The sequence below is a fragment of the Chenopodium quinoa genome, unplaced genomic scaffold (genome assembly GCF_001683475.1).
Source record: "Chenopodium quinoa cultivar QQ74 unplaced genomic scaffold, ASM168347v1, whole genome shotgun sequence".
NCBI lineage: Eukaryota > Viridiplantae > Streptophyta > Magnoliopsida > Caryophyllales > Amaranthaceae > Chenopodium > Chenopodium quinoa.
Genome location: NW_018742798.1, coordinates 4,556,310 through 4,582,297, shown reverse-complemented (window position 1 = coordinate 4,582,297; position 25,988 = coordinate 4,556,310). Strand labels below are relative to the sequence as shown.

At 33.7% G+C, this 25,988-nt stretch overlaps 2 protein-coding genes across 3 annotated transcripts; both read left to right on the top strand.

Annotated features, from left to right (window-relative positions):
* Window positions 1-2,926: 2,926 nt before the first annotated feature.
* Window positions 2,927-4,039, top strand: LOC110724938. The gene has a single exon (XM_021904426.1). It carries the CDS (start codon window positions 2,927-2,929, stop codon window positions 4,037-4,039), a length of 1,113 nt encoding a protein of 370 aa, XP_021760118.1.
* Window positions 4,040-12,987: 8,948 nt separating this feature from the next.
* LOC110724991 lies at window positions 12,988-23,956 on the top strand. 2 transcript variants are annotated; one of them, XM_021904472.1, is made up of 8 exons: window positions 12,992-13,150; window positions 13,735-14,019; window positions 15,108-15,160; window positions 15,256-15,301; window positions 17,629-17,706; window positions 18,246-18,380; window positions 21,595-21,674; window positions 23,334-23,956. In XM_021904472.1, the coding sequence occupies exons 2-8, from the start codon at window positions 13,765-13,767 to the stop codon at window positions 23,419-23,421; spliced, it is 735 nt and encodes a 244-aa protein (XP_021760164.1). In that variant the 5' UTR covers window positions 12,992-13,150; window positions 13,735-13,764; the 3' UTR covers window positions 23,422-23,956. The 2 variants fall into 2 exon arrangements, with proteins under 2 accessions (XP_021760165.1, XP_021760164.1); XM_021904473.1 differs by lacking the exon at window positions 17,629-17,706 and having other exon boundaries at window positions 12,988-13,150.
* The last annotated feature ends 2,032 nt before the right edge of the window (window positions 23,957-25,988 follow it).

Sequence of the window (25,988 nt, the reverse complement as noted above, 5' to 3'; positions counted from 1 at the left end):
GTAACTTGACCTTACATTAGAAAAAAGATAAAGGGGGAGCGATTTTGTTTTGAGTAACTAAATTGGAGATTAGAGGGAATTGAGTTTATATAGTAGAGAATTGTTCTTTAGTTTTGAATTTTTTTCGATATCTGAAATATTACATATATATTTTAGTAAAAATTTTAAATTACCACCCAATTATGTATCCGTTTTTAAAATAATCACCTGTTTGATTTTTTTATTTTATTTTACCACCTCTTAAATTAAAAAAAAAAAAAAACTACTCAGATTATACCCACTACAAAATTCTGGTGGATTTATAGCATGTGGACCTAGCCAATGGCTAGTAACGACTATGTCTAAGCATTACAATCAACCATGTCTTCACTCCACCTCCCCTTTAAACCAATTTATTAAGTACAAGACAACCTAAAACCAAAAGAAAACAAGTAAAAAAAAACCAAGACCTTGTTATCTGAATTGCCACTACTACTGATCATGTTCTTCCTGTTACCACTAAAAGTTGTTAGGTGGGGCCCACATAAGAGAAATCCACCGGAATTTTGAAATGGGTGGTAATTTGAGTAGTTTTTGAATTTAAGGGGTGGTAAAATAAAAATAAAAATTTAATGAGTGATTATTGTGAAAATGGATACATATTTGGGTGGTAATTTAAATATTAATTTATATTTTAATTTTGATATTTTAAAATATAAGTTTTAAACAAATGTAATACACCCAATTTATTAGATACTTGGACCATATTCGTTATCCAATATTCGAAATTCGACTTATTGGATATAAATCAGAAATTAATATCGGATCGGATATTTTAGATTATCGGATCGAATTTTTGGATATAAGAAGGTTTTGTGTGAGTCCGTTTCACGTGAGTCCACCACCACTCCACCACCACCAACCCAAAAGAGCCCAAACCCAGATCGGTCCTCCTCCACCCTCCTCAACCTAGAAACGCAGCAATAATTAACAACCCACCTTCCTCAAATCGCAGCAATTGAACACCACCGTCATCGAACTCTAAACGCTAGACTCACCGTCAGTGTGCTGCGATTTGGCTGTGCTTTGATGGCCACCACAAGCAGTAAGGTTTGGAAGAAGACCATCAAGTGGACGTATACTCAGCCTGTCTCGAGACAGCGATACAAACATGTCGGTTGGCATGGATTACACGGTGGTGATGCCACCAACACTAGATAACCAACCAGGTGTTGAGCAAGGGACAAGAAGAACCTCTAACTCTTCGGCTTCTACATCTCCAATAAGTCTATGTTAATGAGAAGCCAAACAGGGGATTTCAGCCATAATCAATGGCTTTTCGAGACTAAAGGCAAGTATGGGATTGGGACTTCCTGTTGGTCGGATGAAGAAGATTAACCTTTGGGTTGTTGAGGAGAGAGAAACAGAGGAAGGAAGGAGGGGTTTTAATAATACTTGACTATTATAATCTTGTTAGAAGACAATGTGAATGCCAATCATTGATTTAATGTTGTAATGTTCATATAAGTCCAACCCTTGTGAACTAATATGTCTATATGTGTGTAATTACTGTACCCTTAGTTAACACTCATGGTTATATATAAAGAGTGTCATACACAAGAGAAAATTTACCGGAGCAATATATACTATCAATTTCTCCATCTTCTCTTACTCCTTTATAAAACTTTCTATCGGTAAAACTTTAACACGTTATCAGCACGGTTTTCCAGTCAGGTATATTTATACCTACTTCTAAAAATTTATAACAAGTAATATTATCTACATCTAAAATGTTTTGAGGAGTATGCTCTATAGTTGCCCATATTTGGGATCCTCTATACCAGAAACTCAAACATTTACTATATTATATATACCTCAAAAACAACGGTGAAAAAAAATAATTTCTTACTTATAAATTCATTACTATCCTCTTTGTTTGTCACGTTGATGTTTCTTGCTTTATTCATGTTGATGTTTCTTTGTTTGATTCATGTTGATATTACATACTCATGTCTTACGTAAATTTTGATCTTAGTTATTATAATTGCTTAGTAGTAACTTTGCATGCATATTACTAACTAGATTAACAAAAAGATGCAGCCTTTTATACTTATTATTTTTCTTACTTTTACATACTTTTTGTGTTTCTTTCCGTTTTCGAACCCATGATCTCTTGTAGATATTAGGGCTCTCGGACCACTATGGCTTGCATTCCCAGTGTGATAACCTTTTACAATTATAAATACATATATTTAGACCATAATTTTTGTCAGTATATTAGATTATTATATGATATTTTTTTACAGTTGTACAGAATAGTAACGGATAAACCTACCTCTATAAAAGGCAGATTTTTTCCCCCGATTTCACCACAAATCCCTTATCCCTTCCTACTTTTTATCCAAAAATTACCTAAAATTTTATCACCCCCTTTCTTCTTTGATATGTTCCCCGACGACGGCAATCAAAACACCCACAACTTCACTTTTGAGGAAGATTTAATGAAGATAAAACAATATTTCCTTCTAATTACGACGCTTGTAATTTTATTAGTAGCAATATTAATTTTTGTCATTATGTATAAGTAAAACTCACTTATTTTGTCGTTTTATTATATTAAAAGCTTGTTTTTGTTTTATTATGTTTGTTTGTTTTTATTAATCATCATCGTATAATGTTACCGTTTTCATTATAATTATTGTTACTACTGTTATTGTTGTTGCTTTGCTGTTTTTTTAACTAACATGATTAATTTTTTCCTAATCATATAATTACTCACAATAATAAACCAAGGGGGAGAAAAGACTATATTATTTATGGTTTATTATTAAATTTAATTATCACGTGTTTTATTAACTTAATTATAAATATAGAAGAACTAAACATGTGAGTTGTACATATAATTTGTTATTATAAACTAATTATCACGTAATTTGTTGTAGCTAAAATGGGAGACCTTATGAAAAGACAGTTCAGCATCTTAGATTTATCTGGAAAGAAATTTCTGGAATGGAAAGTGGATGCAATGATGAATTTGAAAGCTCAAGGCTTGGAGCACACCGTTAAAGAAAATAAAAGTCCCTCTGGTCAAACAATTGATACTACCACTTCTGCAATGACTGTTGTAAAACCTGTTACTGAACAAAATAAGACAAAAGCCTTAGTGTTGTTAAGACATCATTTACATGAAGGCCTTAAAACTGAGTACATGATGGTTGAAGATCCCAAAGAATTATGGGATTGCCTTAATGAAAGATTTGGACACCACAAAAGGGTGCTCCTTCCTAAGGCATTATTTGACTGGACAAATTTACGGTTCCAGGATTTCAAATCTGTAATTGATTATAATTCAACCATACATGAGATAGTGTCTATATTGAGATATTGTGATCATCCAGTTACGGATGAACAGATGATTGAAAAAACACTCACTACCTTTCATGCAAGCAACATACTGTTGCAAGAACAGTATCGTGAAAGAGGTTTTAAAAAGTTCAATGAATTAATGAGTGTATTGCTTGTTGCGGAACAAAATAGTGAACTTCTGTTGAAAAATCATAACTTGAGACCAACTGGGTCTTTGGCCACTCATCATGAGGCAAATGCAACAAATTCTTATCCACCCGAGTCAAATGCTACACGAAGAGGTGGACGTGGAAATTACAATGGTCGTGGAAGAGGCCGTGGAAATTATCGCGGCCGTGGCCGTGGTCGTGGTAGAAACAATTTTCAAAGAAATAGTAATTTTAAAAATTTTGAAAAACAGAAGGGACAGTCATCTAGAAGCCACAAACAAACTCCTTCGAAAGGAAAAGACACATGTTATAGATGTGGCATGACAGGACATTGGGGACGTACTTGTCGTACGACCAAACATTTGGTAGACCTTTACCAGGCTTTTGTAAAAGGCAAAGAGAAAAATGCAGAAGCAAATTATGTTAACGAGGAAAATAATCCTTGTCCCAGCCTTGATGTGTCTGATTATTTCATGGATAATGCTGAAATTGGAATTTCATTCTCGGAGAAAACAACAACAATGCTTAGGTTTCCCATCTACTAATGTAACATATGCTATGTTTTAATGTATTTTCTTTATGTCCTGTATTTTAAATTTCTAGTCATGTACTTTTAATCTCTATCATCAATAAAAGTTTGTATAATATTACTCTAAACTAATCTCAAATTTATTTTATAAAGATATGGATCTGCCTGAAGTTAGTTCCGAATATCAATGACTTTTGGACAGTGGAACAACACGTACTATCTTAAAGGATAGAAAATATTTTTCACAACTAAAGTTGTTTCAAGCAAATGTAAACACCATTTCCGGGTCAGCTAAATTAATTGAAGGATCTGGAAAGGCTTGTATAATGCTTCCAAATGGAACAAAATTAATAATCAATAATGCTTTTTATTCGAGTAAATCTCAAAGAAATCTCATAAGCTTTAAAGATAAACGCCAAAATGGCTATCATCTAGAAACAATGACGACATATCAAAAGGAATATATATGCCTCACGGCAGAAAAACATGGCAAGAAACATATATATGAGAAATTGCCAGCATACTCTTCGGGGTTATATCGTATAAACGTACGACCCGTGGAAATTAATATGGTATCTAACCAGAAGTTAGATGACAAACATTTGATTATTCTATGACATGATCGTTTGGGGCATCCAGCAACTGGGATGATGCAAAGAATAATAGCATATTCAGTTGGACATTCAATAAGAAATGTCAAAATTCCCCGATCAGATGAATTAACATGCTCTGCATGTTCACTTGGCAAATTAATAATAAGGCCATCTATGAACAAAATTGCTACTGAATCTCCAAAATTCTTAGAAAGAATTCAGGGAGATATATGTGGGCGAATTAATCCAGCATGTGGACCATTTCGATATTTCATGGTTTTAATTGATGCTTCCACACGATGGTCACATGATAGTCTGCTTTCAAGTAGAAATGTTGCCTTTGCAAAATTACTTGCCCAAATCATCAAATTAAGAGCACAATTCCCAGATCATACATTAAAGAAAATAAGACTTGAAAATGTTGGGGAATTTACATCCCAAACATTTAATGAGTATTGTATGTCAATTGGAATTGATGTCGAACACCCAGTAGCTCATGTTCATACACAAAATGGTCTAGCTGAATCACTAATGAAGAGATTACAATTGATTGCAAGACCATTATTAATGAGGTCAAAATTGCCATCATCTGCTTGGGGACATGCTATAATACATGCAGCAACGCTAAATAGATTGAGACCTACAGCTTATCATAAATTCTCACCACTACAACTTGTTTGTGGTCGAGAACCAAGTATCTCACATCTAAAAATCTTTGGTTGTGTTGTATATGTTCCCATTGCTCTACCCCAACGAACAAAAATGGGTCCACAAAGAGGGCTGGGAATTTATGTCGGGTTTGAATCCCCCTCTATAATTAAATACCTTGAACCATTGACTGGTGACTTATTTACGGCTAGATTTGCCTACTGTCACTTTAATAAAACAGTATTCCTAGCCTTAGGGGAGAGAAAGTGGACCCACGTAAGAAAGAAATTGAACTTATTTGGAATGCAACACAACTGTTGATGTTAGACCCACGAACAAACATGTGTGAACAAGAAGTCAAGAAAATTGTTCATTTACAAAGTGTTGCAAATCAATTGCCTGATGCATTTGTAGACACAAAGAAGGTGACGAAATCACATATACCAGCAGAAAATGCCCCTGCACGTATTGAGATTCCAACTGGTAATAAGGCCATAGAAAGTGAATCTCAAGCACGCAGAAAGCGTGGGAGACCACTTGGTTCAAAAGATTCTAAACCAAGAAAAATTGAAAAGATTGGATGGAATAGAAAATGAGACCAATAATGTTCCCCCGTTAGAAGGTCAAGAAAGACCAAATGTGGATGAAAGTAAAGAAAATGATGATAATCTAATAGGGCACGAACAAGAAGACAACCCTACGGGGAATGAACAAGACATTCAAAACATCGATAACAATGAAATTTCAATGAATTACGTCTCTACAAAGACTCAGTGGAATAGGAAAGATGTTATCATGGATGAAATATTTGCAAATTCCATCGCAATCGACATTGTATCTGATGAAAATGATGTTGAGCCAAGAACAGTAGAAGTGTAATCCCCCGTATTTTTAAATATATTATAAATGAAATTATATTTTATTTATAATATTTATTTGTATTTTTCCGGAATTTAATTTCAAAAGTTTCAAATTATTTTGGGTGGAAAATTATTTTTATTACAATATGATTTTTATGAACCATCATTATATAATTCATGTCCAAACAATCAAAGTCAATCTCACTTTACATACTTGATTGACCCATTAATTTTATGAGGCCCAATCTTACAACTTGCCCTACACCACTCTCTCTCCTATAAATACCCCATACATTCCCAAATTTTTCCCCACACAAAAAGGTTAGTAAATTCTTTTCTCTTTATTTTATTTCTCTTATTTTCCCTTTATTTTTCTTTTCTTTTATTTTTTTCCCCTTCTTTTTCCTTTTTCTTTTCTTTTCTTTTTTTTTCTTCTTTCCCTTTCCTCCTCCTTCACGTGAGGAAATCCTCACTCACACCACCTGCCGCCCAGCCACCTCCGGCGCACTCCCCCTGCCGGCCCACCAGCCCAGCCACCACCGTGGCCTTCCTTTCCTCTTTCCTCCTTTGTTTCATTATTTTTGCTTAATGTTTATTTAATTATTTTGGGTTTTGATTTTATAGTATAAAGATTATATTTATCAAAATCATGTTTTTGATAGTTTAAAGTTATAATTTCAGATTATAATTGTTATTATAATTTTCAGATTTTATGAATTATAAACCTAGGGTTTTAATTTATTCAAATTGGGATTTTAGGGTTCTAATGAGCAATTAATTTGGGGCTTTTATTCCTATTGTATTTCTATTGATTAATTAAGCATAAAAACATGTTTTAATGAAGTTTTAAGGACTTTTAATCAAATTTATATTGCTGGAAATTTGTTTAAGTGTTAATTTGTGATTATTGGTTGTTTTCTAGGAAGTGATTATTCCCTAGGAGACTTTTAATTGATTAAAAGTGGCACAAAAGATTGTTTATACGAGGTACGTACATGTCTACTTCGTTGTAAGTAGTATCATGTTTAGGTACCAAAGAAAAGAACTTAGTTTCATGATTAGAGAACACTTGGATGAAAATTGTTTGGTTATACATTTAATTAATTCATGTGCTTATGTTTATGAGACATGTTTTGGTGAATTGATTATGTTTGTATGGGATTATGGATGCAAACATGTTGAATTATATTGGATTAATTGTTTGTATGGAATGTTGATACAAGCATATTTTTATTGGATTGGTTTGTTAACCACATTTGGATTATTAAAGGATTGAAATTGAATGGTTTAAGTGGAATGAATTTATTAATTATTCCACAAGGTTGTTATTTATTTTATTACTCAATCATGACTTGTTAGTATGTTGAGTAAAGGTGGATTAAGCCGAAATGGTTAGGCGAGTTGACTATGTTCAACAATTTGGATAATTTGGAGGTTTAATGAAATTAAAGGTCAATTTGTGATGTGATCACCATTGTCCTAAATAAGATTAAAAGTAAATTGATGTATGATTTTTATGTATGGTCTATTTGATTGAGTCGGCTATTAATTAAAATTGTAATCACGTAAAGTGAAACATGGATGAGCAATAAAACTCTAGAAAGCGTGCACTTCTAGAGTATTGACAAGTATGGGTTGGGGTACACGGTGGTAGCCCGTGGCTTTCCGAGGCTTGTTTGATCGACATGTCCTCTTTTCTTTTGGTATTTACATTTTTATTTTATAATGAAAGTTAGATGGGATCCTAGTCTAACTTTGTGAGGATGGAGTCGCGCCCATTCTTGAATCGCGCTAAACTTTTATTTTAAATGGTCATTTGGGACCAAAATGATTTGGTGGATTGGACACCTCGTCTATTGCTTACTCCAAATTAAATTAATTAAATTAAATATAAACTTTTATTTTAAATGGTCATTTGGAACCAAAATGATTTGGTGGATTGGACAACCTCGTCTATTGCTTACTCCAAATTAAATTAATTAAATTAAATATAAAGAGTCAAGTGTTTGGAATTGATTAGCAAAGTATGTTGAGTCGATTGAATTGTTTAAGTGTGGAGTCTTGATTAATGAATTCGAGTTGTATATTTATTTACTTTAATTAGTTGAGCATGCTAGGCTTGGTACGTTGTAGCTTGTATGTACTCAGCTTTGCTGATTGCGTGCTTTTGTGTGTTTTATTTTGGTCATGGCCTTCGCCTTTCAATGACCCTGTGATGATCCAATTATTACACTTGTATTATTGGGGAGCAGTATTGCACAGATTAGCTTGATGATGTGAAGTTCGGGGATTTGACATACGCATTGTCAAGGGATTGGTGTGATTGAGAGTATTCGTTCTTTGTGTTGAACTTATTTATGTTTTACTATTTTAATTATGTTTTGGGATTTTGAATATTGGTTTGGTTTTAATAAGGGCCTTTATGGTTCCAATTTGTAAGCTTTGACTTATTGGGTTTCTAAATTATATTATTTTAATATTTAAGTTGGATTTCCGCTGTAATACTTTGATAAAGCCTTAATGTTTTAACACGTGGCGGTAACATGCCAATGGTTCCCTCTATTTTTATTTAAAGTAAGTGGTTTGGAAAAGGGAGAATTATTGGGGTGTTACAAGAAGAATGTCAACACAGGAGTGATTGGCCAAAGTGGAAGGAGGCAATGCTAGCTGAGTTAAAGTCACTTGAAAAAACGAGAAGTTTTTGGAAAAATAACCCTTACACCAGCCGATGTAAAACCCGTTGGATACAAATGGGTATTTGTGAGGAAAAGTAATGAGAAAAACGAGATAGTTAGATACAAGGCAAGACTTGTAGCCCAAGGATTTTCTCAAATTCCAGGGATTGATTTTGAAGAAACATATTCTCCAGTGGTTGATGGAACTACATTAAGATTTCTGGTAAGTTTGACGGTCACAAAAGGACTGCAAATGCGATTAATGGATGTAGTGACTGCGTATTTGTATGGGTCACTCGATACGGACATTTACATGAAAGTCCCCGAAGGACTAAAACTACCAGAAAACCACAAGCCTAAACAATTGCTTTCCATAAAACTAAAAAGGCAACTTTATGGATTGAAACAATCTGGAAGGATGTGGTACAACCGTCTGAGTGAATACCTTATGAGAGAAGGATTCAAAAACAACCAAGTTAGTCCCTGTGTTTTCATAAAGCGATCACAATCAGGATTCACTATCATTGCAGTTTATGTTGATGATTTAAATATCATCGGAACCCCAAATGAACTCGAGAAAACTGCAAAATACTTGATAAAAGAATTTGAGATGAAAGACCTTGGGAAAACTAAATTTTGCCTTGGACTGCAAATTGAGCACTTGAGTCATGGTATTTTTGTCCATCAATTAAGCTATACATAAAGAGTTTTAAAAAGATTCTTCATGGTCAAAGCAACTCCAACCAACTTCCCAATGGTTGTTCGTTCTTTGAACATGAAAAATGATCCATTCAGACCCCGAGAAGAAAATGAAGAGATTCTGGGTCTAGAAGTACCATACTTAAGTGCAATTGGAGCCTTAATGTACTTAGCTAACAATACTAGACTCGACATAGCTTTCTCTGTGAACTTGTTAGCCAGGCACAGCAATGCACCAACATATAGGCATTGGAAGGGAGTTCAACACGTACTCCGGTACCTACGAGGGACACAAGACCTTGGTTTATATTATCAACCAAAACAAGATGTTGCTCTCATTGGGTACGCAGATGTTGGATACTTATCGGATCCTCAAAATGCCAAGTCACAAAATGGATATGTGTTTACTTATGGCGGCACTGCAATATCATGGAAATCAACAAAGCAGACATTGACCGCGACATCATCAAATCATGCAGAGTTGATAGCTCTTTATGAAGCAGGACGAGAATGTGTATGGCTGAGGTCGATGATCGGTAATATCCAAAAGGAGTGTGGAATGAACTCAATAACAGAAAATCCAACCATCATCTTTGAAGACAATACAACTTGTATCGCTCAATTAACTGAAGGATATATTAAGGGAGATAAAACGAAACATATTGCCCCAAAACTGTTCTTCACACATGATCTGCAAAAAGACGAGGAAATAAATATCCAGCAAATTCAGTCTTGTGACAATCTTGCCGACTTGTTCACCAAATCACTTCCTTCGAAGAAATTTGAGCAGTTAGTTCACAAAATCGGCATGCGACATCTCCGTGAACTATGTTGAAATCACGGGGAGTATTATATGTACTGCACTCTTTTTCCCTTCGATCAGGTTTTTATCCCACTGGGTTTTTCCTGACAAGGTTTTTAACGAGGCAGTATACCAAAGCATATAATACTATATCGTTGTACTCTTTTTCCCTAGATATGGTTTTTATCCCATAAGGGTTTTACCTAGCAAGGTTTTTAATAAGGCAACAAATACCTTTTTTATGTATAAGTATGGGTATTCAAGGGGGAGTGTTAGAAGGCAATGTGAATCCCAATCACTGATTTGATGTTGCAATGCACATATAAGTCCAACCCTTGTGAACTAATATGTCTATATGTGTGTAATTATTGTACCCTTAGTTAACACTCATGGTTATATATAAAGAGTGTCATACACAAGAGTAAATTTACCGGAGCAATATATACTATCAATTTCTCCATCTTCTTTTACTTCTTTATAAAACTTTCTATCGGTAAAACTTCAACAAATCTAATTTTTTGATATATTTAACCTATTTTCTGATATATATATATATATATATATATATATATATATATATATATATAACTTATTTTTTGACAATTATAATATAGTATCTGACAATTATAATCTGATTTCTGACCATTATAATCTAATATCGAACTATTATTATCTGATTTCTGACCATTAAGATTTTTTTTTCCTCAATTTTTTTTATTCGGATCTTTAGATAGTTTACTCAACCTTAAGTCTTGTTTAATTCAACTTCTTTTTTACTTATTTCAAAGAAAATAATTTTAGATCAGAAAAAAATAAGTTTAGAGCAGATAAAAAAAAAAGTTCAAATTACAATATCATTTTATGTGCAATTTTGTATTGCTAAATATCTGTAATTTTGCTCTGAACAAAATTATAAAAATCACATATCAATAAAATACACATTATTACGAATCTAACAAGACCGCACTTGATGTTTTTATTTTATTTATTTTATAGATTATCATACACTTCAGGTCAAAGTTTGATAAGACAAATAGATCAAATCAAACAAGACCAGATCATACCAGTTCAGATAAACAAAAATAAACTAAACTAAACAAGCCCTTAAGCTAAAGTTTTGCTATTATTGTACTCCGTATTAGTTAATAATTTATTACGGAGTACGAAACATAAGAAGTGTATTTTAATTCATTCAACTCGGATTCTACAATCACGTGTCTAGGGATGGCAACGAGTCGGACTCGGAGCAAATTATGCTAAATCCGACTACGACCCTGCAAGAAGTTAGAGGCTAAATTTGACTCTGAATCCGACTTTGACTTTAATATCTGGCCTCCGACTCCAACTCCAACTCCAATCCGATCTAACTCTGGTATTTTTTTTTTTTTTTTTTCAGTTATTCAATTTACATTGAGAAATTGGACTATTTAGGCCTTTTGCAACCCGCACTACATACACTGATTATAAAAACAAAGCACTAATTGACTCCACAGTTAGATTATAAAATTACACATAACCCCAAAAAAAAAATCATATATAAGTTGGAGTTAGAGTCAAATTACGTTTTTTTTATTTTTCGGATTTTGTAGAGTTCGACTCCGACCCTTCTTTAACTCGGAGTCAGATTATTTTAACAGATTCAATCTTGACCTCGCCTTACTTTTTTCTCGGACTCGGAGCAAACTTTTTTTACAAATTCTTCTATGGACCCTAGTCCATTTAAAATAGCTAGACCTCTATTAAAACACAACCTTGTATAATGAAACACAACTTCATTCTCTTCTTCTTCTTCCCACCATCTTTACAATTTTTTTTTTTAATCTAATCTCTTTTTATTTCCTTATTGAATTTACTTCATTCTTTTTTTTTTCAAATTCTTCTTTTCTCTCTCCTCTGTTCTTTGATATTTTTTCCATTAAATTTTTGCATTTAACGTGATGGAACAAATTTAAATTCCCAAAGATATCAATCCAGGTTTGTTATTATGACCTTATTGTGATCAATATTAATTTATTTTTTGATTTTGAGATGAATTTGTGGATGAAATAGTTGTTTTAATATCAATTGAATTTGTGAAAGCTAATTTGATTAATTTCAATTCGTAATCGATTACCTGATTGTTTTTATTGTTCTCATTAATTTGTATGTAATTTTTTGATTTTGTGATGAATTTGTAGATGAAATCATTGTTCTAATATCAATTGAATTTGTTGAAGTTAATTTTGAACATTTAGTCAAAAAATCCGAACATCGCAAAGTTTGAACATTTAGTAAAAATATTTGAACAATCGCAATGACCACGCCTATATTTTTGAACATTTAGTAAAAAAAATCTGGACAATTGCAAAATTTGAACATTAAGTAAAAAAATCTGAACCTTTCAAATTTTGAACATTTAGTAAAAATATCTGAACAATCTCAACGTATGCTTGCACTTTTAAACATTTCGTAAAAAATTCTGAACAATGGCAAATTTTGAACATTTTGTAAAAAAATCCGAACACTGCACCACGTCCATACTTTTGAACATTTGGTAATAAAATCTGAACAATCGCTTGTAGTCCACCTATCCTAGATGGTCTAGGGTGCACAATAGACTTATTGGACTTTTTTCCCCTCAGATCGGGACGATGTAGGGTCGAATCCGGACTGGATTACCATCCCTACACGTTTCAATCAAATCGGGTCACCTAAAAAAATGGAGGGAGTATAGACTCGGAGTGAATTTAAAAGTTTATTTTTGCTCGTGTAACTGTGCTCGCTGCACCCCTCCACCCTCTCTCTCCTCCATTGCAGTGTTCGTTGAAGTAGCTTGTGGGCTTTTTCTCCTCCATTAAAGCTGTTTCCGAGGTAACATAGCTTATTTTTATTCATCGATTATCAATTTCATATATTAGGGTTTCGTTAATTTAATTGTCAGCATAGTCAATTTAGGGTTCGGATTATTGAATTATTGGTTATAAACAATCGAAGAATCTACAGAACCTAGTTTGATTATCAAGCCATAGTTATAGAGTAGCTGCTAATGTGTTGCAAGTTTTTGTTTATTCAACCCCTTTACTAGTTATAGTACTCAATAGACTTACTAAGTAATAGTTGGTTGCTAATGTCTTGCAGCGTTTTGTTTATACAACCCCTTTTACTGGTTATAATACTCGAAGGACTTATTAAGCCATAGTTGTTGCTAATGTATTGCAGCATTTTGTTTATACAACCCCTTTACTAGTTATAATACTCGAAGGACTTATTAAATAATAGTTGGTTGTTAATGTGTTGCAGCATTTTGTTTATACAATTCCTTATCGTAATACTCGAAGGATCTATTAAGCCATAGTTGGTTGCTAATTTGTTGCAGCGTTTTGTTTATACAACCTCTTTATTTGTTATAATACTCCAAGGACTTATTGTATTAGTTGGTTGTTAATGTGTTGCAGCGTTTTGTTTGTACAACCCTGGACGGATTTATGAAAAATGAGTATTTTTCCGTGGGCCCAGGGCAGCCGCCCGTCTTGCCATGGCTCAGGGATGGGGCTCCACGTGCTCCAGTTCAGTATCAACAACAGTGCCATCAGTCTCGACAGTCTGGTCCATTAGACACTTCTTACTCAAGTCATCTTGTACGCGGTCCTTTTTTGCATCCCTCTCATGCTCATATGTCATCTGTTTCAATCCCTGCCACTGCCAGAGGCGTTACCTTGAACAGTCATCCTCATACAAAGGTTCATTTCTTCTTTTCTTATATTTTTGACTTTATCATTGGTAGCAAATTTTTTTATCCCGATTATCATTGGTAGCCCTAAACTTCTGAAATTTGTCAAATGTGATTAATTATTGTTTTGGTTTAAATTTCGGTTTAATTTGACTTTATTTTTAACCTTGTATTTTATTTTTCATTGTTTAGTAATTCCTGTTATTTGGGTGGAATGTGTATCTTACCTAGCTAGATTTGGTGGGTATTACATTGTCATATACTTCTTTGAGCCTATTATTCACCAATCCTGAGTTCCTGACAGGTTTGGTTTATCCGCAAAAGTGGGTAGTTCATTATATTTGTTTATTGGATGGGAATCAGCTTCTTCTCTACATTAGGTTCCTTTCCATGTGATATCCGTACAAAATTTTCTAGGAAAGGTTCATGAAATCAACCATTTAATAGTTAGCTTTCACTGGTTCATAAAGCATAATGTAGGAGATCCAAGTAATCATGTGTATGGAGTACAGATGTACCAATGCTATGTTCAGATATAAGAGGATCTAGTGTTATGCTATGTTATATCTAAGTAAGCTACATGCAATTGCACTAATATAAATCAGATTTTGCTTGGCATAGAATGGTTAAGATTTATTTGGAAACTTTGCAGTTGTGCAATATATTGCTTATTGAGGACTGATGAGCTTCACTCATGCCCAACTTTTTTCTCCATCTTATTTTCAATTTCTGGAACAAACATGTCAACTGACAAGTGTACACTTGATTGTTTACGATTAACACGCTCTGCATAATTTCATACTTGTGGTGTCTTAACCTTGCCAACTGAGAGATGTCTTTCTGGTTGTCTGTGATAAATGTGCTTTGCGTAATTGCATTTTTGTGGCCTCTTTAAAGCTTGTGAACTGAGAGGTTCTTACTTGGTTGTTAATTATAAATTGTTTTTTGTAATTGCATTTTTGTGCTCTCTTTAAACCTTGCTAACCAAGAGATGGTTATTTGGTTGCTTGTATTGTGTTCAGCATTTGAATTTTTTTTCTTCTAAACATTGACTTTTTTTTTTTTTTTTTTTTCTTATCAAAATCTTCTTTTGTTTAGGCTGGTTCATTTTCCTACACTGCTCCTGAAAATAGTGCTCCTAAAGATCCCATGTGAGCAAGTTCTTCTGGTTTAGTTTGAATGTTCGATCCCCATGTTAATTTCTGTTTTTAGGTTTTAGCTATAATTAATTTTTTGATTTGTGCAGAGACAAAGGCACAGATGATACATTTGTCACTCTTAGGGATCGAAAGGTGAGGTACACTGTTTTTCTTTAGGAATCATGTGTATGAGATTTCTCACCCAGTCCCAGAATGATGCTACTTGCTTTCATCTCTGTTTTGCATATTCTCAATGCAATTAAGTAATGATATGGAAATATAGACATGTTGTAGGGGTAGGGTTTTTTTTTTTATTTTTTATTTTTTTTGTGCTGGTTTATTTTGTGCTTTAGGTACTTTTTTAAGTGATAGTCTGGAACTTGATCTTTTTATAGAATTTTTCAATTTTTACACTTCTGATCACTAAGATTTTGTTTTTTTGCTCTGCTGATCACCCTTGCTATAGCTTCTTATATATATATATATATATATATATATATATATATATATATATATACATATATATGTATACATATATATATATATGTATACATATATATATATTTGTTGTGAAAAATTCATTTTATTGCAAGTCATAAACTAGAGCTGGCAACGGGCAAACAATTTGGGACATAGGAAATGTTTAGTAAATTAACATTAGTTCAGTCCTAATATAATAAGAGATCAGCTTAAAAAGTCAACTTAATTTTAAACAATTTTAAAACTATAGCTAGCTTTACTCCACTCATATTAGACTTAGACCTTATTAAGCTATTACACTGATTTCAAGCCTATCAAACTTGGCACTGATAGAGTGCTAAACTACTTGGTTAAATAAAACATAAACTCTGATAAGTTTATGCAATGATGCAAATAGATTAAGCTTGGAATTCAAAAATCCTATATAACAGCTCGTACCTTTTGGGGAGGTTGATTTCCTTGTATCAAAAGAAGACGGTGGCTACAAATTCGTTTTGTGGGGTTTGGTAAGGACAATGGGAAGTTGTTGTGCAAACGTGCAATGCTAGTATGGCTATTTTATGGTGTATTTGGTTGGAGCAAAATTCCCGTCTTTTCTCACTCTTCCTAATTTACTAGATTTGGTCTGGGACAAAGAAACTTATCTCAGCGTCATTGAGGGCTAAGACTGCTGGGGCATTTAAGAGCTGTTCGGCTGGGGATATGCAAAGAAACTGGCTTAATCTGTATATTAGATTCGTAAACAGAGGAAAATTTGCCTTTTTTCTCTGTATGCAATTTTTCAACTGTTAAAATTTTTAAAAACGAATACATGTAACAATTTACACCTGTGAGCATCATTCTCCTTTATGTGAAAGAAGATGTGAGCAAGTGACCTGAGATCCTTTATTCCTTAGTTCGACTAGGATTAAGTACAAAGAATAAAAAGACAAAATATGACATTTTTTGCTGCACATTTGCACTAGAGTCAAGACACAAATCAGCTGCAAAATCTATACTTTTCCAACCTCTTTTGTTGTTGATAACATCATCACCATCACAGCAGTAAGGATTACTGTTGTGCTGCATATAAACTAGTAACTCCTTATAATAATTATGTAAACCAGATTGCGTATACTCCCTCCATTTTTTTTAATGTATCCATTCACTGTAGACTCTTGTTTGTAAGAGAAGTATGTGGATGTAGTAAATTGGTGGGTGAGTGTAAGAAAAGCATATAAGTAGGGGAGGTAGTTGGAAGGTGTAAACTTTATGGGAAATAGGAGTAAGAAGGAAGATTTTGTTTGCCAAAAGTATAATGAAGTAAAAGTAGGTAGAAAAAGTGTTGAACAAAACTCCCTCTTTATGGAAAGTGGGTACATGAAAAACAGAAAATAGGAGTAATAGTTTTGTATATCATCGTTGTCGCTGCATAAAAATAATAAATAAAGTGACTGCCTTTATAATAGTAATTAAGTCAATTGATTTTGCTTCCATTTCATTTTTTATTTTTATTTTTATTATTTATTTTTATTTTATTTATCTCACTCAAACAAAGCAGTTACTGTAGTATATGGTTGGGATTGAGTATGTGACTGTATATAGTCAAATAAGGCCGTGGAAGCTGCATTGGCTCAACTTCCATTATCAACAATTAAACTGCAATTCTAACGTCCCAATCTTACACCTTGACTATTAAATTTGATCCCTTTGCTCCTTTATAACCAGGATAGCTTGAAAAGCTCTCTGAGTTTTGAGCAGTTCACCAACAATCTCTGCTCATCATTCTCCTCCATAGTAGAAGCATCTTCTACTGGAAATTCTTTTTCCTTCAAGTTCCTCACTAATATATCTTTTGTAGGACCATTGTATGCCTATTAAGGCAGTCACTTTGCACATTCTCATTGGTGGTTATTTTGCAGAACCAAATTGGAAAACATGTGCAAAGTGACTGCCTTAATTCTGCACATGCTCATCAAAATTCTACACTCATTATATCTATCTTTTGCTACTTTTTTTAGGTCAGGGTATCAGATGGGGCTTCATTATATGCGCTTTGTCGATCATGGTTGAGAAATGGATATGTAGAAGATAACCAAGTATGTAGAATTCGTTCATGATTAATCAATGGATCTATCTTTCTTATCCTATGCAAGTGTATGCAGGCATGTTTAGATATCTATGTATCTCCAGGCAATTTTTTGTTTGATCAAAACCATATGAGTCTTGGAATATAAGACAAGGAAAGTTGTTATTAGGTATACCAAGTTTATATCGTGAACTTAGCAGTTGCCCTTACAAAATACATATCCTGTCCACTGGCAGAATGAAGGTAGTAAATAAGAATGTAAAGAATAAGAATAATATGTTATTTTATAATTAAAACTTGTTTTTTTGTTGGCTAATAGACTCTATTGTTTGAAGATTATCATGAGCAAACCACCTCTTCTCTGGTTCTCTCTCTGTCAAGTAGCTAACAGTTATAATCTCTATTCATCCATGGTTATTAAGTGAGTATGTATTTATGTTGGAGTTTGAAGTACCAATGAAACTTTTCTTACTTTGCATTCTTGTTCATTGTTCATCTCTCTCTCTCTCTCTCATATTTTTTTTTCCTGAATTGTTTTGAAACTTGCAGCCACAGTATGGCGATTTTTTGAAGTCTCTTCCGAAACCCTTGCCTCTTCCTCTTCCTTTGCCTCTGCCTCGGCCTTTGTATGAATCTTCTTCGCCTAAGAGAAAGGATAGAGATGATGAAACAGAAGCTGACGAGGTTGGTTTTTCTTGGACTATACTGTTATTACTGAGTCCTGTCTTTTATCTTAAATATCTGTAATTGCATAAGGGTGATCTTGCACTCTGTACTCCAATACTTGTCATCTTTTAGCAAAAAATTTGCATATTTGGTTGTTTGTTTGTTTGTTTGTTTTATTTTTTATTTTTTTAATTTTTTAATTTTTTATTTTTGAAGTTGGACCATTTGAATTATTATGCTTATTAATGCATAATTTTGATTGTGAATATTTTTTTATTGTCTTTCAGCAAAAAAAATTTAAAATATGATATATCAAGACGAAATTAGCTTGCCTTTTTTTCTTATGTACTTATGCATAAGTCACAAAATATGGTCAAAGGACAGTACGGATGTGTAAAGTCCAAATGATACAAGTATTAAACAAACGGAGAAAGTATGTAATTATGGAAATAATTAATTATATGCTAGATTACTTAATTTCATAGTTTTATATGTTGATAATTTAATAATTCGTTATATGTTGGTAAGTATGATTCAGTTAGTAAGCTAAGCAGTAGGCAAATGTGGATGTCATTAGAGTAATCAATCATGATAAGTTTTTGGATGTTAAACTTTTTATTATGAAATCTGGATGTTGTATTAGTATTTTTGTATGTTAGATTATTTAATATCATAGATTTAGAAACCATGCCACTGCGTCTCCCCCTTACGGCCCTACCTTGGTGCAATGCATATCATAAGATGCAGAAAACCACTAAGAGGCAAGGCACTGCGCTTTTGTGGTTTTTGTTCAAAGTGTATTCCGGAAGGCATAGAAGAACGCTGATCACCTCTCTGGCAAGGTGCAAGGTGCAAGGTGCAAGGTGCTGCGTTTGTGTGCTTTTTGTTCAAAGCGAACCTGAGTGAAAACCTAAAAAAAAACCAAAATTTCTTCAAATTAATTCTCAGTCATCAATAAATGTTTCCAAGCCCCTCAATTAGTTGCATGAATTTACTTGATTTTACCCTCCAAATAGAAAGCCCAAATAATTGAAAACCCTCTTCTCTTTTCCTTCTTGATCTGGAAGCATTTAACTCTTGATTTTACTCCCACTCTGATTTTGCTATTCTCTTTTCCTTCTCAATCTGGAAGCATTTAATACTTGATTATATTCCCACTCTGATTTTGCTAGTCACATGATACCCCCCTCTCTTCCTCTTTCTGATTTTTTAAAACTTATATTGGGCTTTTTTTTTTTTAAAAAAAATTTAATACCAGAATTTAAAAAATATAATAATTAGTAAAATAAAGTTGTGCAGTTGCACCTCATATACAAAAGACGAGTGCTTTGCACCTAGGCTAGGTTTTGAGGACCCTTTGCTCTGTTTAAAACTAATTTTATCATAATGCACTATTGTAGTGATTCACATTAACTTCATTTTTTACTGGAATGTTGCATTCTTTTAGATTACAGAATTGGAAAATTTTCAGTGAATGCCATTAGTTTTAATTAGGAGAGAACTTCAACAGAGTTATGGGGTGATCATCCCTCTGATGCCTAAGCTAGTGTTACTTTGCACAACGGAGAGAGAGTAGTTAGTTTGGAGAATGTAGATTAGTGTTATCAGAATTTCTGTTAGAGCCTTGTCTGTGAAGTTGAAATTTTATATGAATGAGGGTAGTTAGTTTTGAGCTGATTGTAGGGCTGGGTTGGACTTTTCAGGTCAAAGTATCAGGCTGAGCTAGCCTTTAAAACCCTGAAATTTTGGGGGTTTAAGATCTTGGGTCAATTCAGGCCAAAATCTGGTTGGGTCACCCTTCATGGCCAGGATGGCTGGGGTTATAAGTAAGAGGTCAGTTGTGAGGGAATGCTATTCTGAAATACTGAGTAATCTAGTTTTAAGGTCTGGGTTGTATTATCTCCTTTGGTGATTCAATTCAATAATACAAATCTGTCAGCTTTTTTACTTTTCCTGCTTTTCATAATTAATTGCTATTCAAGTGAATTCTATCCCTGTAATGTAACAATAGCACCTGATAGAAGGGAATGGAAAGAGAAGATCTTTGTTGATGACCACCGGAGATAAAAGTTTGGTTTCACGTAGCTGACCCGTTATGTTAAAATAAAGACTTTGCAGCGCCTAGAAACTCCTTGAAGAGAATCGAAAATCTTGGCCAGTTGTTATGCCAATAGCAGTGCCGGGCGATGTGAGGGATAACAGAGTGAATTATAACCAGCATGGATCCATGTTGATTCTTGGATCACAGATCGGTGTATTGTTGTTGTGGACTTTCTTAGTGCTTTACTCTCTCTTGGCCTGCTGATTTACACTATGTTTGGATAACAATAGTGAAGGGAAAGGGAGGGGAAGGAAAAAGAGGGAAGGGAAAGGGAGGTGAGGGGAAGGAGAAGGGAGCTTCCATTTTCCTTCCAAATCTCTCCAACAATGGAGAGATGTGGTTTATTAAAAGGGGAAGGAAAATGGATCCTTCCAATCCCCTCCCCTTCCTTCCTTGCATTAGCATCCAAATAAAGGATGATGTATCCTTCCTTTTCTCTTCTCTTCCCTTCTTTCCATTTCTCTATATCCAAACATAGTGTAATTTTCTCTCTCATGCTGGCCGATTACTATTGGCCTGCTAGGGTAGGACTTGTGACCTTGAGTAGTTGAGTTAATTTTGTGACGTGAATCTTAAGAGCATTGTGTGTGTGTGTGTCTAGCTCATTATTAAGGTAAAAACAACTGCTTGTTTGCCCAAAAAAAAAAAAGCTGCTTTCTTTGTTCCTTAAAATGTTGCAACATTAGGGCAATTGGGCTTTACAAAACACACTTAAAACTTGATATATCCTTAATTATATAATTGTAAAATTTATAAAAAGTAGATGTGAAAGTATGTATCGCGACAAATCTAATGAGACATCACATGACTATTCATTTTCTTACTTATGTTACACTGTGATTTTTTGTTTGTGTTTTTTTTTTCCCTTACGTATATAACACAATGTGTGTGTGTGTGTGTGTTTTTTTTTTAACACACTGTGTGTTTAAAAGAGGAGTGTATAAATATTTTTCAAATGCGTGAATATTGTAATATTAAAAAAAAAAGTATTAGTTTATTAGTGGTGGGGTGTGGAGTCATGGACGAATAAGATAAGGATTTAGCATGGCAGCTCAACCTTTTGTTGTGAAGATCGTCATGGTTTGACATTTTTCTGGAGTGTTAATTCCAGTTCTCTTTTTCTGTATGCAGGTTGAAAAATCAGTTGAGATGTCAAGTGCTGAAGAGCTTCTAACCAGGCATGTTAAGCGAGCTAAGAGAGTTCGAGCTAGGTATTTACTATTTTTTGGACATTTTACATTTTACGCAAATGCTATCTCTAGGTCACTTACTCCCTCCGTTTCTAGATTATTGGGTTTAGGGTCTTTTAATAATTGCAGCATTCTCACATTTTGAAAGTTTTAGATTCCAAATATAATTTTCCTTTCATAACCAAACAGCCAATTAAGTTTATTAACCAAAGAATATAACCCGACCACCCCAAGCAATATAATAAAAAAATCCAAATAATTAGAATAACCCCACCACCCCAACCAACACAGAAATTAAACTAACACCACCGCCCACCGCCCAGTCTCCCACCTCCCTTTCGCACCATCCCACCCTTTATCTCTCCAAACCTATCACCAACTTCACAAACACATGTACCAGCCACCACCATCGTCCCTCTTCTTAATTTCTCCGCTTAAAAGTTAGGATACTGATCACACAGCCTCACACTGTCAACAACTACCGCCAGCCTAGAATAAAAATCCTAGCTGTTGGTCTGCTGCAAAGTGCAAACCACAACCAAAATCCATTGGAATGAATAAGTAGGCAACCACTAGCATTGAAGCCTTTTCCACAATAGAATCTCATAACCTCTACCATGAAATCCCAAGCTACTTTTGACAGTAAGCCCCATATTTCAACCCTGAAGGTCCAATGTGGCTGGGTAGGCTTTGAAGCCTCTGGTTGAAATGGAGAGACATGCCAGTAATTTACCACTTGAGATGTGAGAGAGAGAGGGAGTATTACAATGGCCTTTTCAGTCTTGTTCTCTGAAGTTTTCAGTTTAGAGATGTGGAAAAGATATGAGAAACGCAGAACAACCCCCCCCCCCCCCCCCCCCCCCCCCAACACCTTTCCTCCGTTCCAAATTAGTTGACATGTTTTAAATTTGACACTACAAAATCTATTTTGACTAGCTATTGTGATTTACAGATAAAATAAAGTCATGTGAGATAATTTGAGATATTTAATGCATTGGTAAATGTCATATAAAAGAAAGGTGTCAGCTAATAACAGAGGTAGTATATAATTACAACTTTACAAGTATATTAATAAAGTCCAGACAACTTCATTGTTAGAAAGTAACTTATCCACCGTTTCCCACTTCTTTCAATAGATCCCAATTCTATTTGGTCTTCCTCATAGATGCCTAGATGGGTTAGATTGTAACTGTTTTTTTAATTTTTTTTTAGAAAAAAAAATCTAAACAATTTTTTCCCACAAAACAGTGATCTTATAAAAATCTTAATTTTAGTGGAATGTGAAGACATGTTAGTAATCGTGAATCGCTTTATATTCGTAGACATCTCTCTCTGATAAACGGGCCTGGGCCACACCCGTCACAACTGTCCACTTTATACGACCAAGGAGGTTTCACCTCAAAACCATATGGCAATGAAGGGAGTAGCTCCTTAACCTTATAAAGTGGGCACAACTTTCTTATTTCTTCAATGTGGGATACACATCCCAATACAAACTCCCACTTATAAACTCAACCAATGTGGGACAACACACCCTCTGTTTCGATTGTGTTTGTAGACATATATAACTTAAAGTGTATGAGCTAATTTACTTTGACCTTCCTGCTATCGTTTACCATGTACTAGGATATGCGTGTAAAGTAAGGATGGACATTTTAAAACTATTGCTTCTCTTTGCAGATTGAGGGAGGAAAGATCGCAACGAATTGATAGATACAAAAGTAGGCTGGCTCTTCTTCTTCCTCCTAACGGAAATTTGCAGGAATGATATAAGCAATGGAAAATTGGTCCCTGATTCATATCCACATTCTACCAGGTCTGCTATATTATGCAATGTTTGTTGGCAGATGATGTCTACCCTTTCAAGTGTGTTTGATGAAGCAAAGTTCCATCCTTCAAGTTATCACTTGCTTGTTAATTTCCTAAAACGTTTTTCTGAAAAATATTTGCTTGTAATTATTTAATATTTTATTTATTCATTTTAGAAAGGGGGGCTCCGATAGCTGAAAAAACCGTGACTTTTGCAGCCATCTAAATTAGGAGATTTTTCTCGAAGTTAATTTTCTAGTTTATCATGTAAAACTAAACTACTCGTAGCAAATATTCCTATTATCCTAGTTCTAGTCCCATATTTTTATTACAAATTAATATCTAGACATGTTTATTGTTAGTTTTGGATATTGTTTTGTTTTGTTTTTATTTTTTTTTATTTTTTTTGGGAATAGGCTTAAGCACACACTAATCTATTTTTTTGAGACGGTTTGGAAGGACTTTTGAAATGATTTTATAGACAACGTTGCATACGCTGATCGTGTGGAATTCAGTTATATTCGATGGCTCTTTACATTTTGGAATAAGTAAAACAAGGTTTATTTACACTACTCAGTTCACCTAGCTACCAATTCTCTCCATTAGCCCACCAATTCTGAACAACGTCCACAACATTTCCTCTTTCCCAACAATGTACCAACATTTTTGATAAAAGAGGGTATGCATACCATCAATTCCGGGAGCTTTGTTTTGGTGCATTTGGGAAAGAGTATTACAAATTTTCTCTGCCGATGGAACAATAGTCAAGTTTTGGTTCATCTCCTCATTCACCGAACAAGTCAACCCTGCAATAGCCAATAGCCACCTCAAAATCAGAAGGCAATGATGAGTTAAAAATATTAAAAAAAAACTAATATAGCACATGTGTGATGCATGGTTTACTAGTAATCTTCATTTTAACACACATAAAACCTTACAAATTGAGTAAAAGAATAATAAATCTTTTCTGTAAATTAGGACATTAATCAAAAAAATCTTTTCAATATTAATCAAAAAAAGATTTATTATTTATATAGTTTATTGATTAGTATTTCATGGCCTAAGTTCTAAATTATTTCTATATTCTAAAGCTTTCTATGCTTTAAATTATTTCATTCTATGTTCTATATTTGATATATTTATGGTCTATATATGTTCTAAATTATTCCTATGTTGTAAAAAATGTTGATGATGTGTAAATTAGAGCAGGTTGTAGGAAAATTTAGCTTATGATGCAATTTTAGCCAAGAACCTAATAAAGGTTTCAATTAGCAAAATTCAACACACACACACACACACAAAATCTTGCTATGGTGGAAGTGTGGTAGCTCATCAATTGATACATTTATAGTAATGGAGTTTGATTTGTAGAGTATTGCAGCTTATTATAGGAGAATAATCACAATTTGGAATGCTTCCTGTTTGGCTTACGGATTGAACTTAACGAATGGATTGTATATATTTATATGAAGTCCAAAGGGAATCCATTATGTGTCATAGGAGAAAGCTGGGAATTCTAATTGCAATACAATTCCCAATTTCCCAAGACAGTCCTAGGGGATGCCAAATTGCTTATCTGCAATTCTGAATTTGATTCATTGATCCGAATTGTGGATCAGAACTAATAAAAAGTTAAGAGTAGTAGGGCTAATAGGCAACCAAAAGTTGGTTTTCTTCTTTACTTCGCCTAGCTAGTGTTCTACATTCCAATAATAGTGATCAGTTTTAGGCCACTGACAGGGTAAAGTCGTATCCCCTAATCAAAAATAAATTACCTAAATCACTAACTACAGTAGATAGGGAAGTAGGGTCGAACTCCACAGGGAAACAAGTCTTTTTAATTCTAATTAATTGTTGTAATCTAAATTATCTAAGTAACCAATATTTTAAATATGAATTCTATACTACGAATGATGAGTTTAGGGAGAAAAGAATCAATAATAAGGAAACCTAGGGTCGCAGGTTCACCAATAATTAATATTTCGGGATAGAACGGAGCAATTAATAATTAACAATGCATCAATAACATGATTAACAGGCTCTCGCAATTTATTAACCAACATGGATTTAACAGGCTCTCGCAATTTATTAGACCTAAGTTCCTATTAAAAAATAGCCTTTAATATTAAATCAACATCTGCTCGATTCATCAATTCAATATTGCTAAACATTCACAACCAAATTACATCTGCTCGATTCATAATCTAATTGCAAAGAATTAAAACAATTCAATAAAAAATTATCATGCAATATCAACAATCAATAATTACAAACTATCCCTTCATATTAATTATGGATCCCCATAAACCCTAGAATTAAACTACTCACTAATCATCATAACTAATCCAATCAAATAAACAATTTAAAACATAAACAAGAAAACAATTAAAATAGCTGAAATTAGAAAGGGAAGAAATTGTACCAAAAACAAATCTGGAATTAATGAAGGAATTAAGTACAAGAGTTTAGAGAGAATTCTAGAGAGAGAAAAACTAAGTAGAGAGAGAAAGTCTAAGAGAAAGAAGT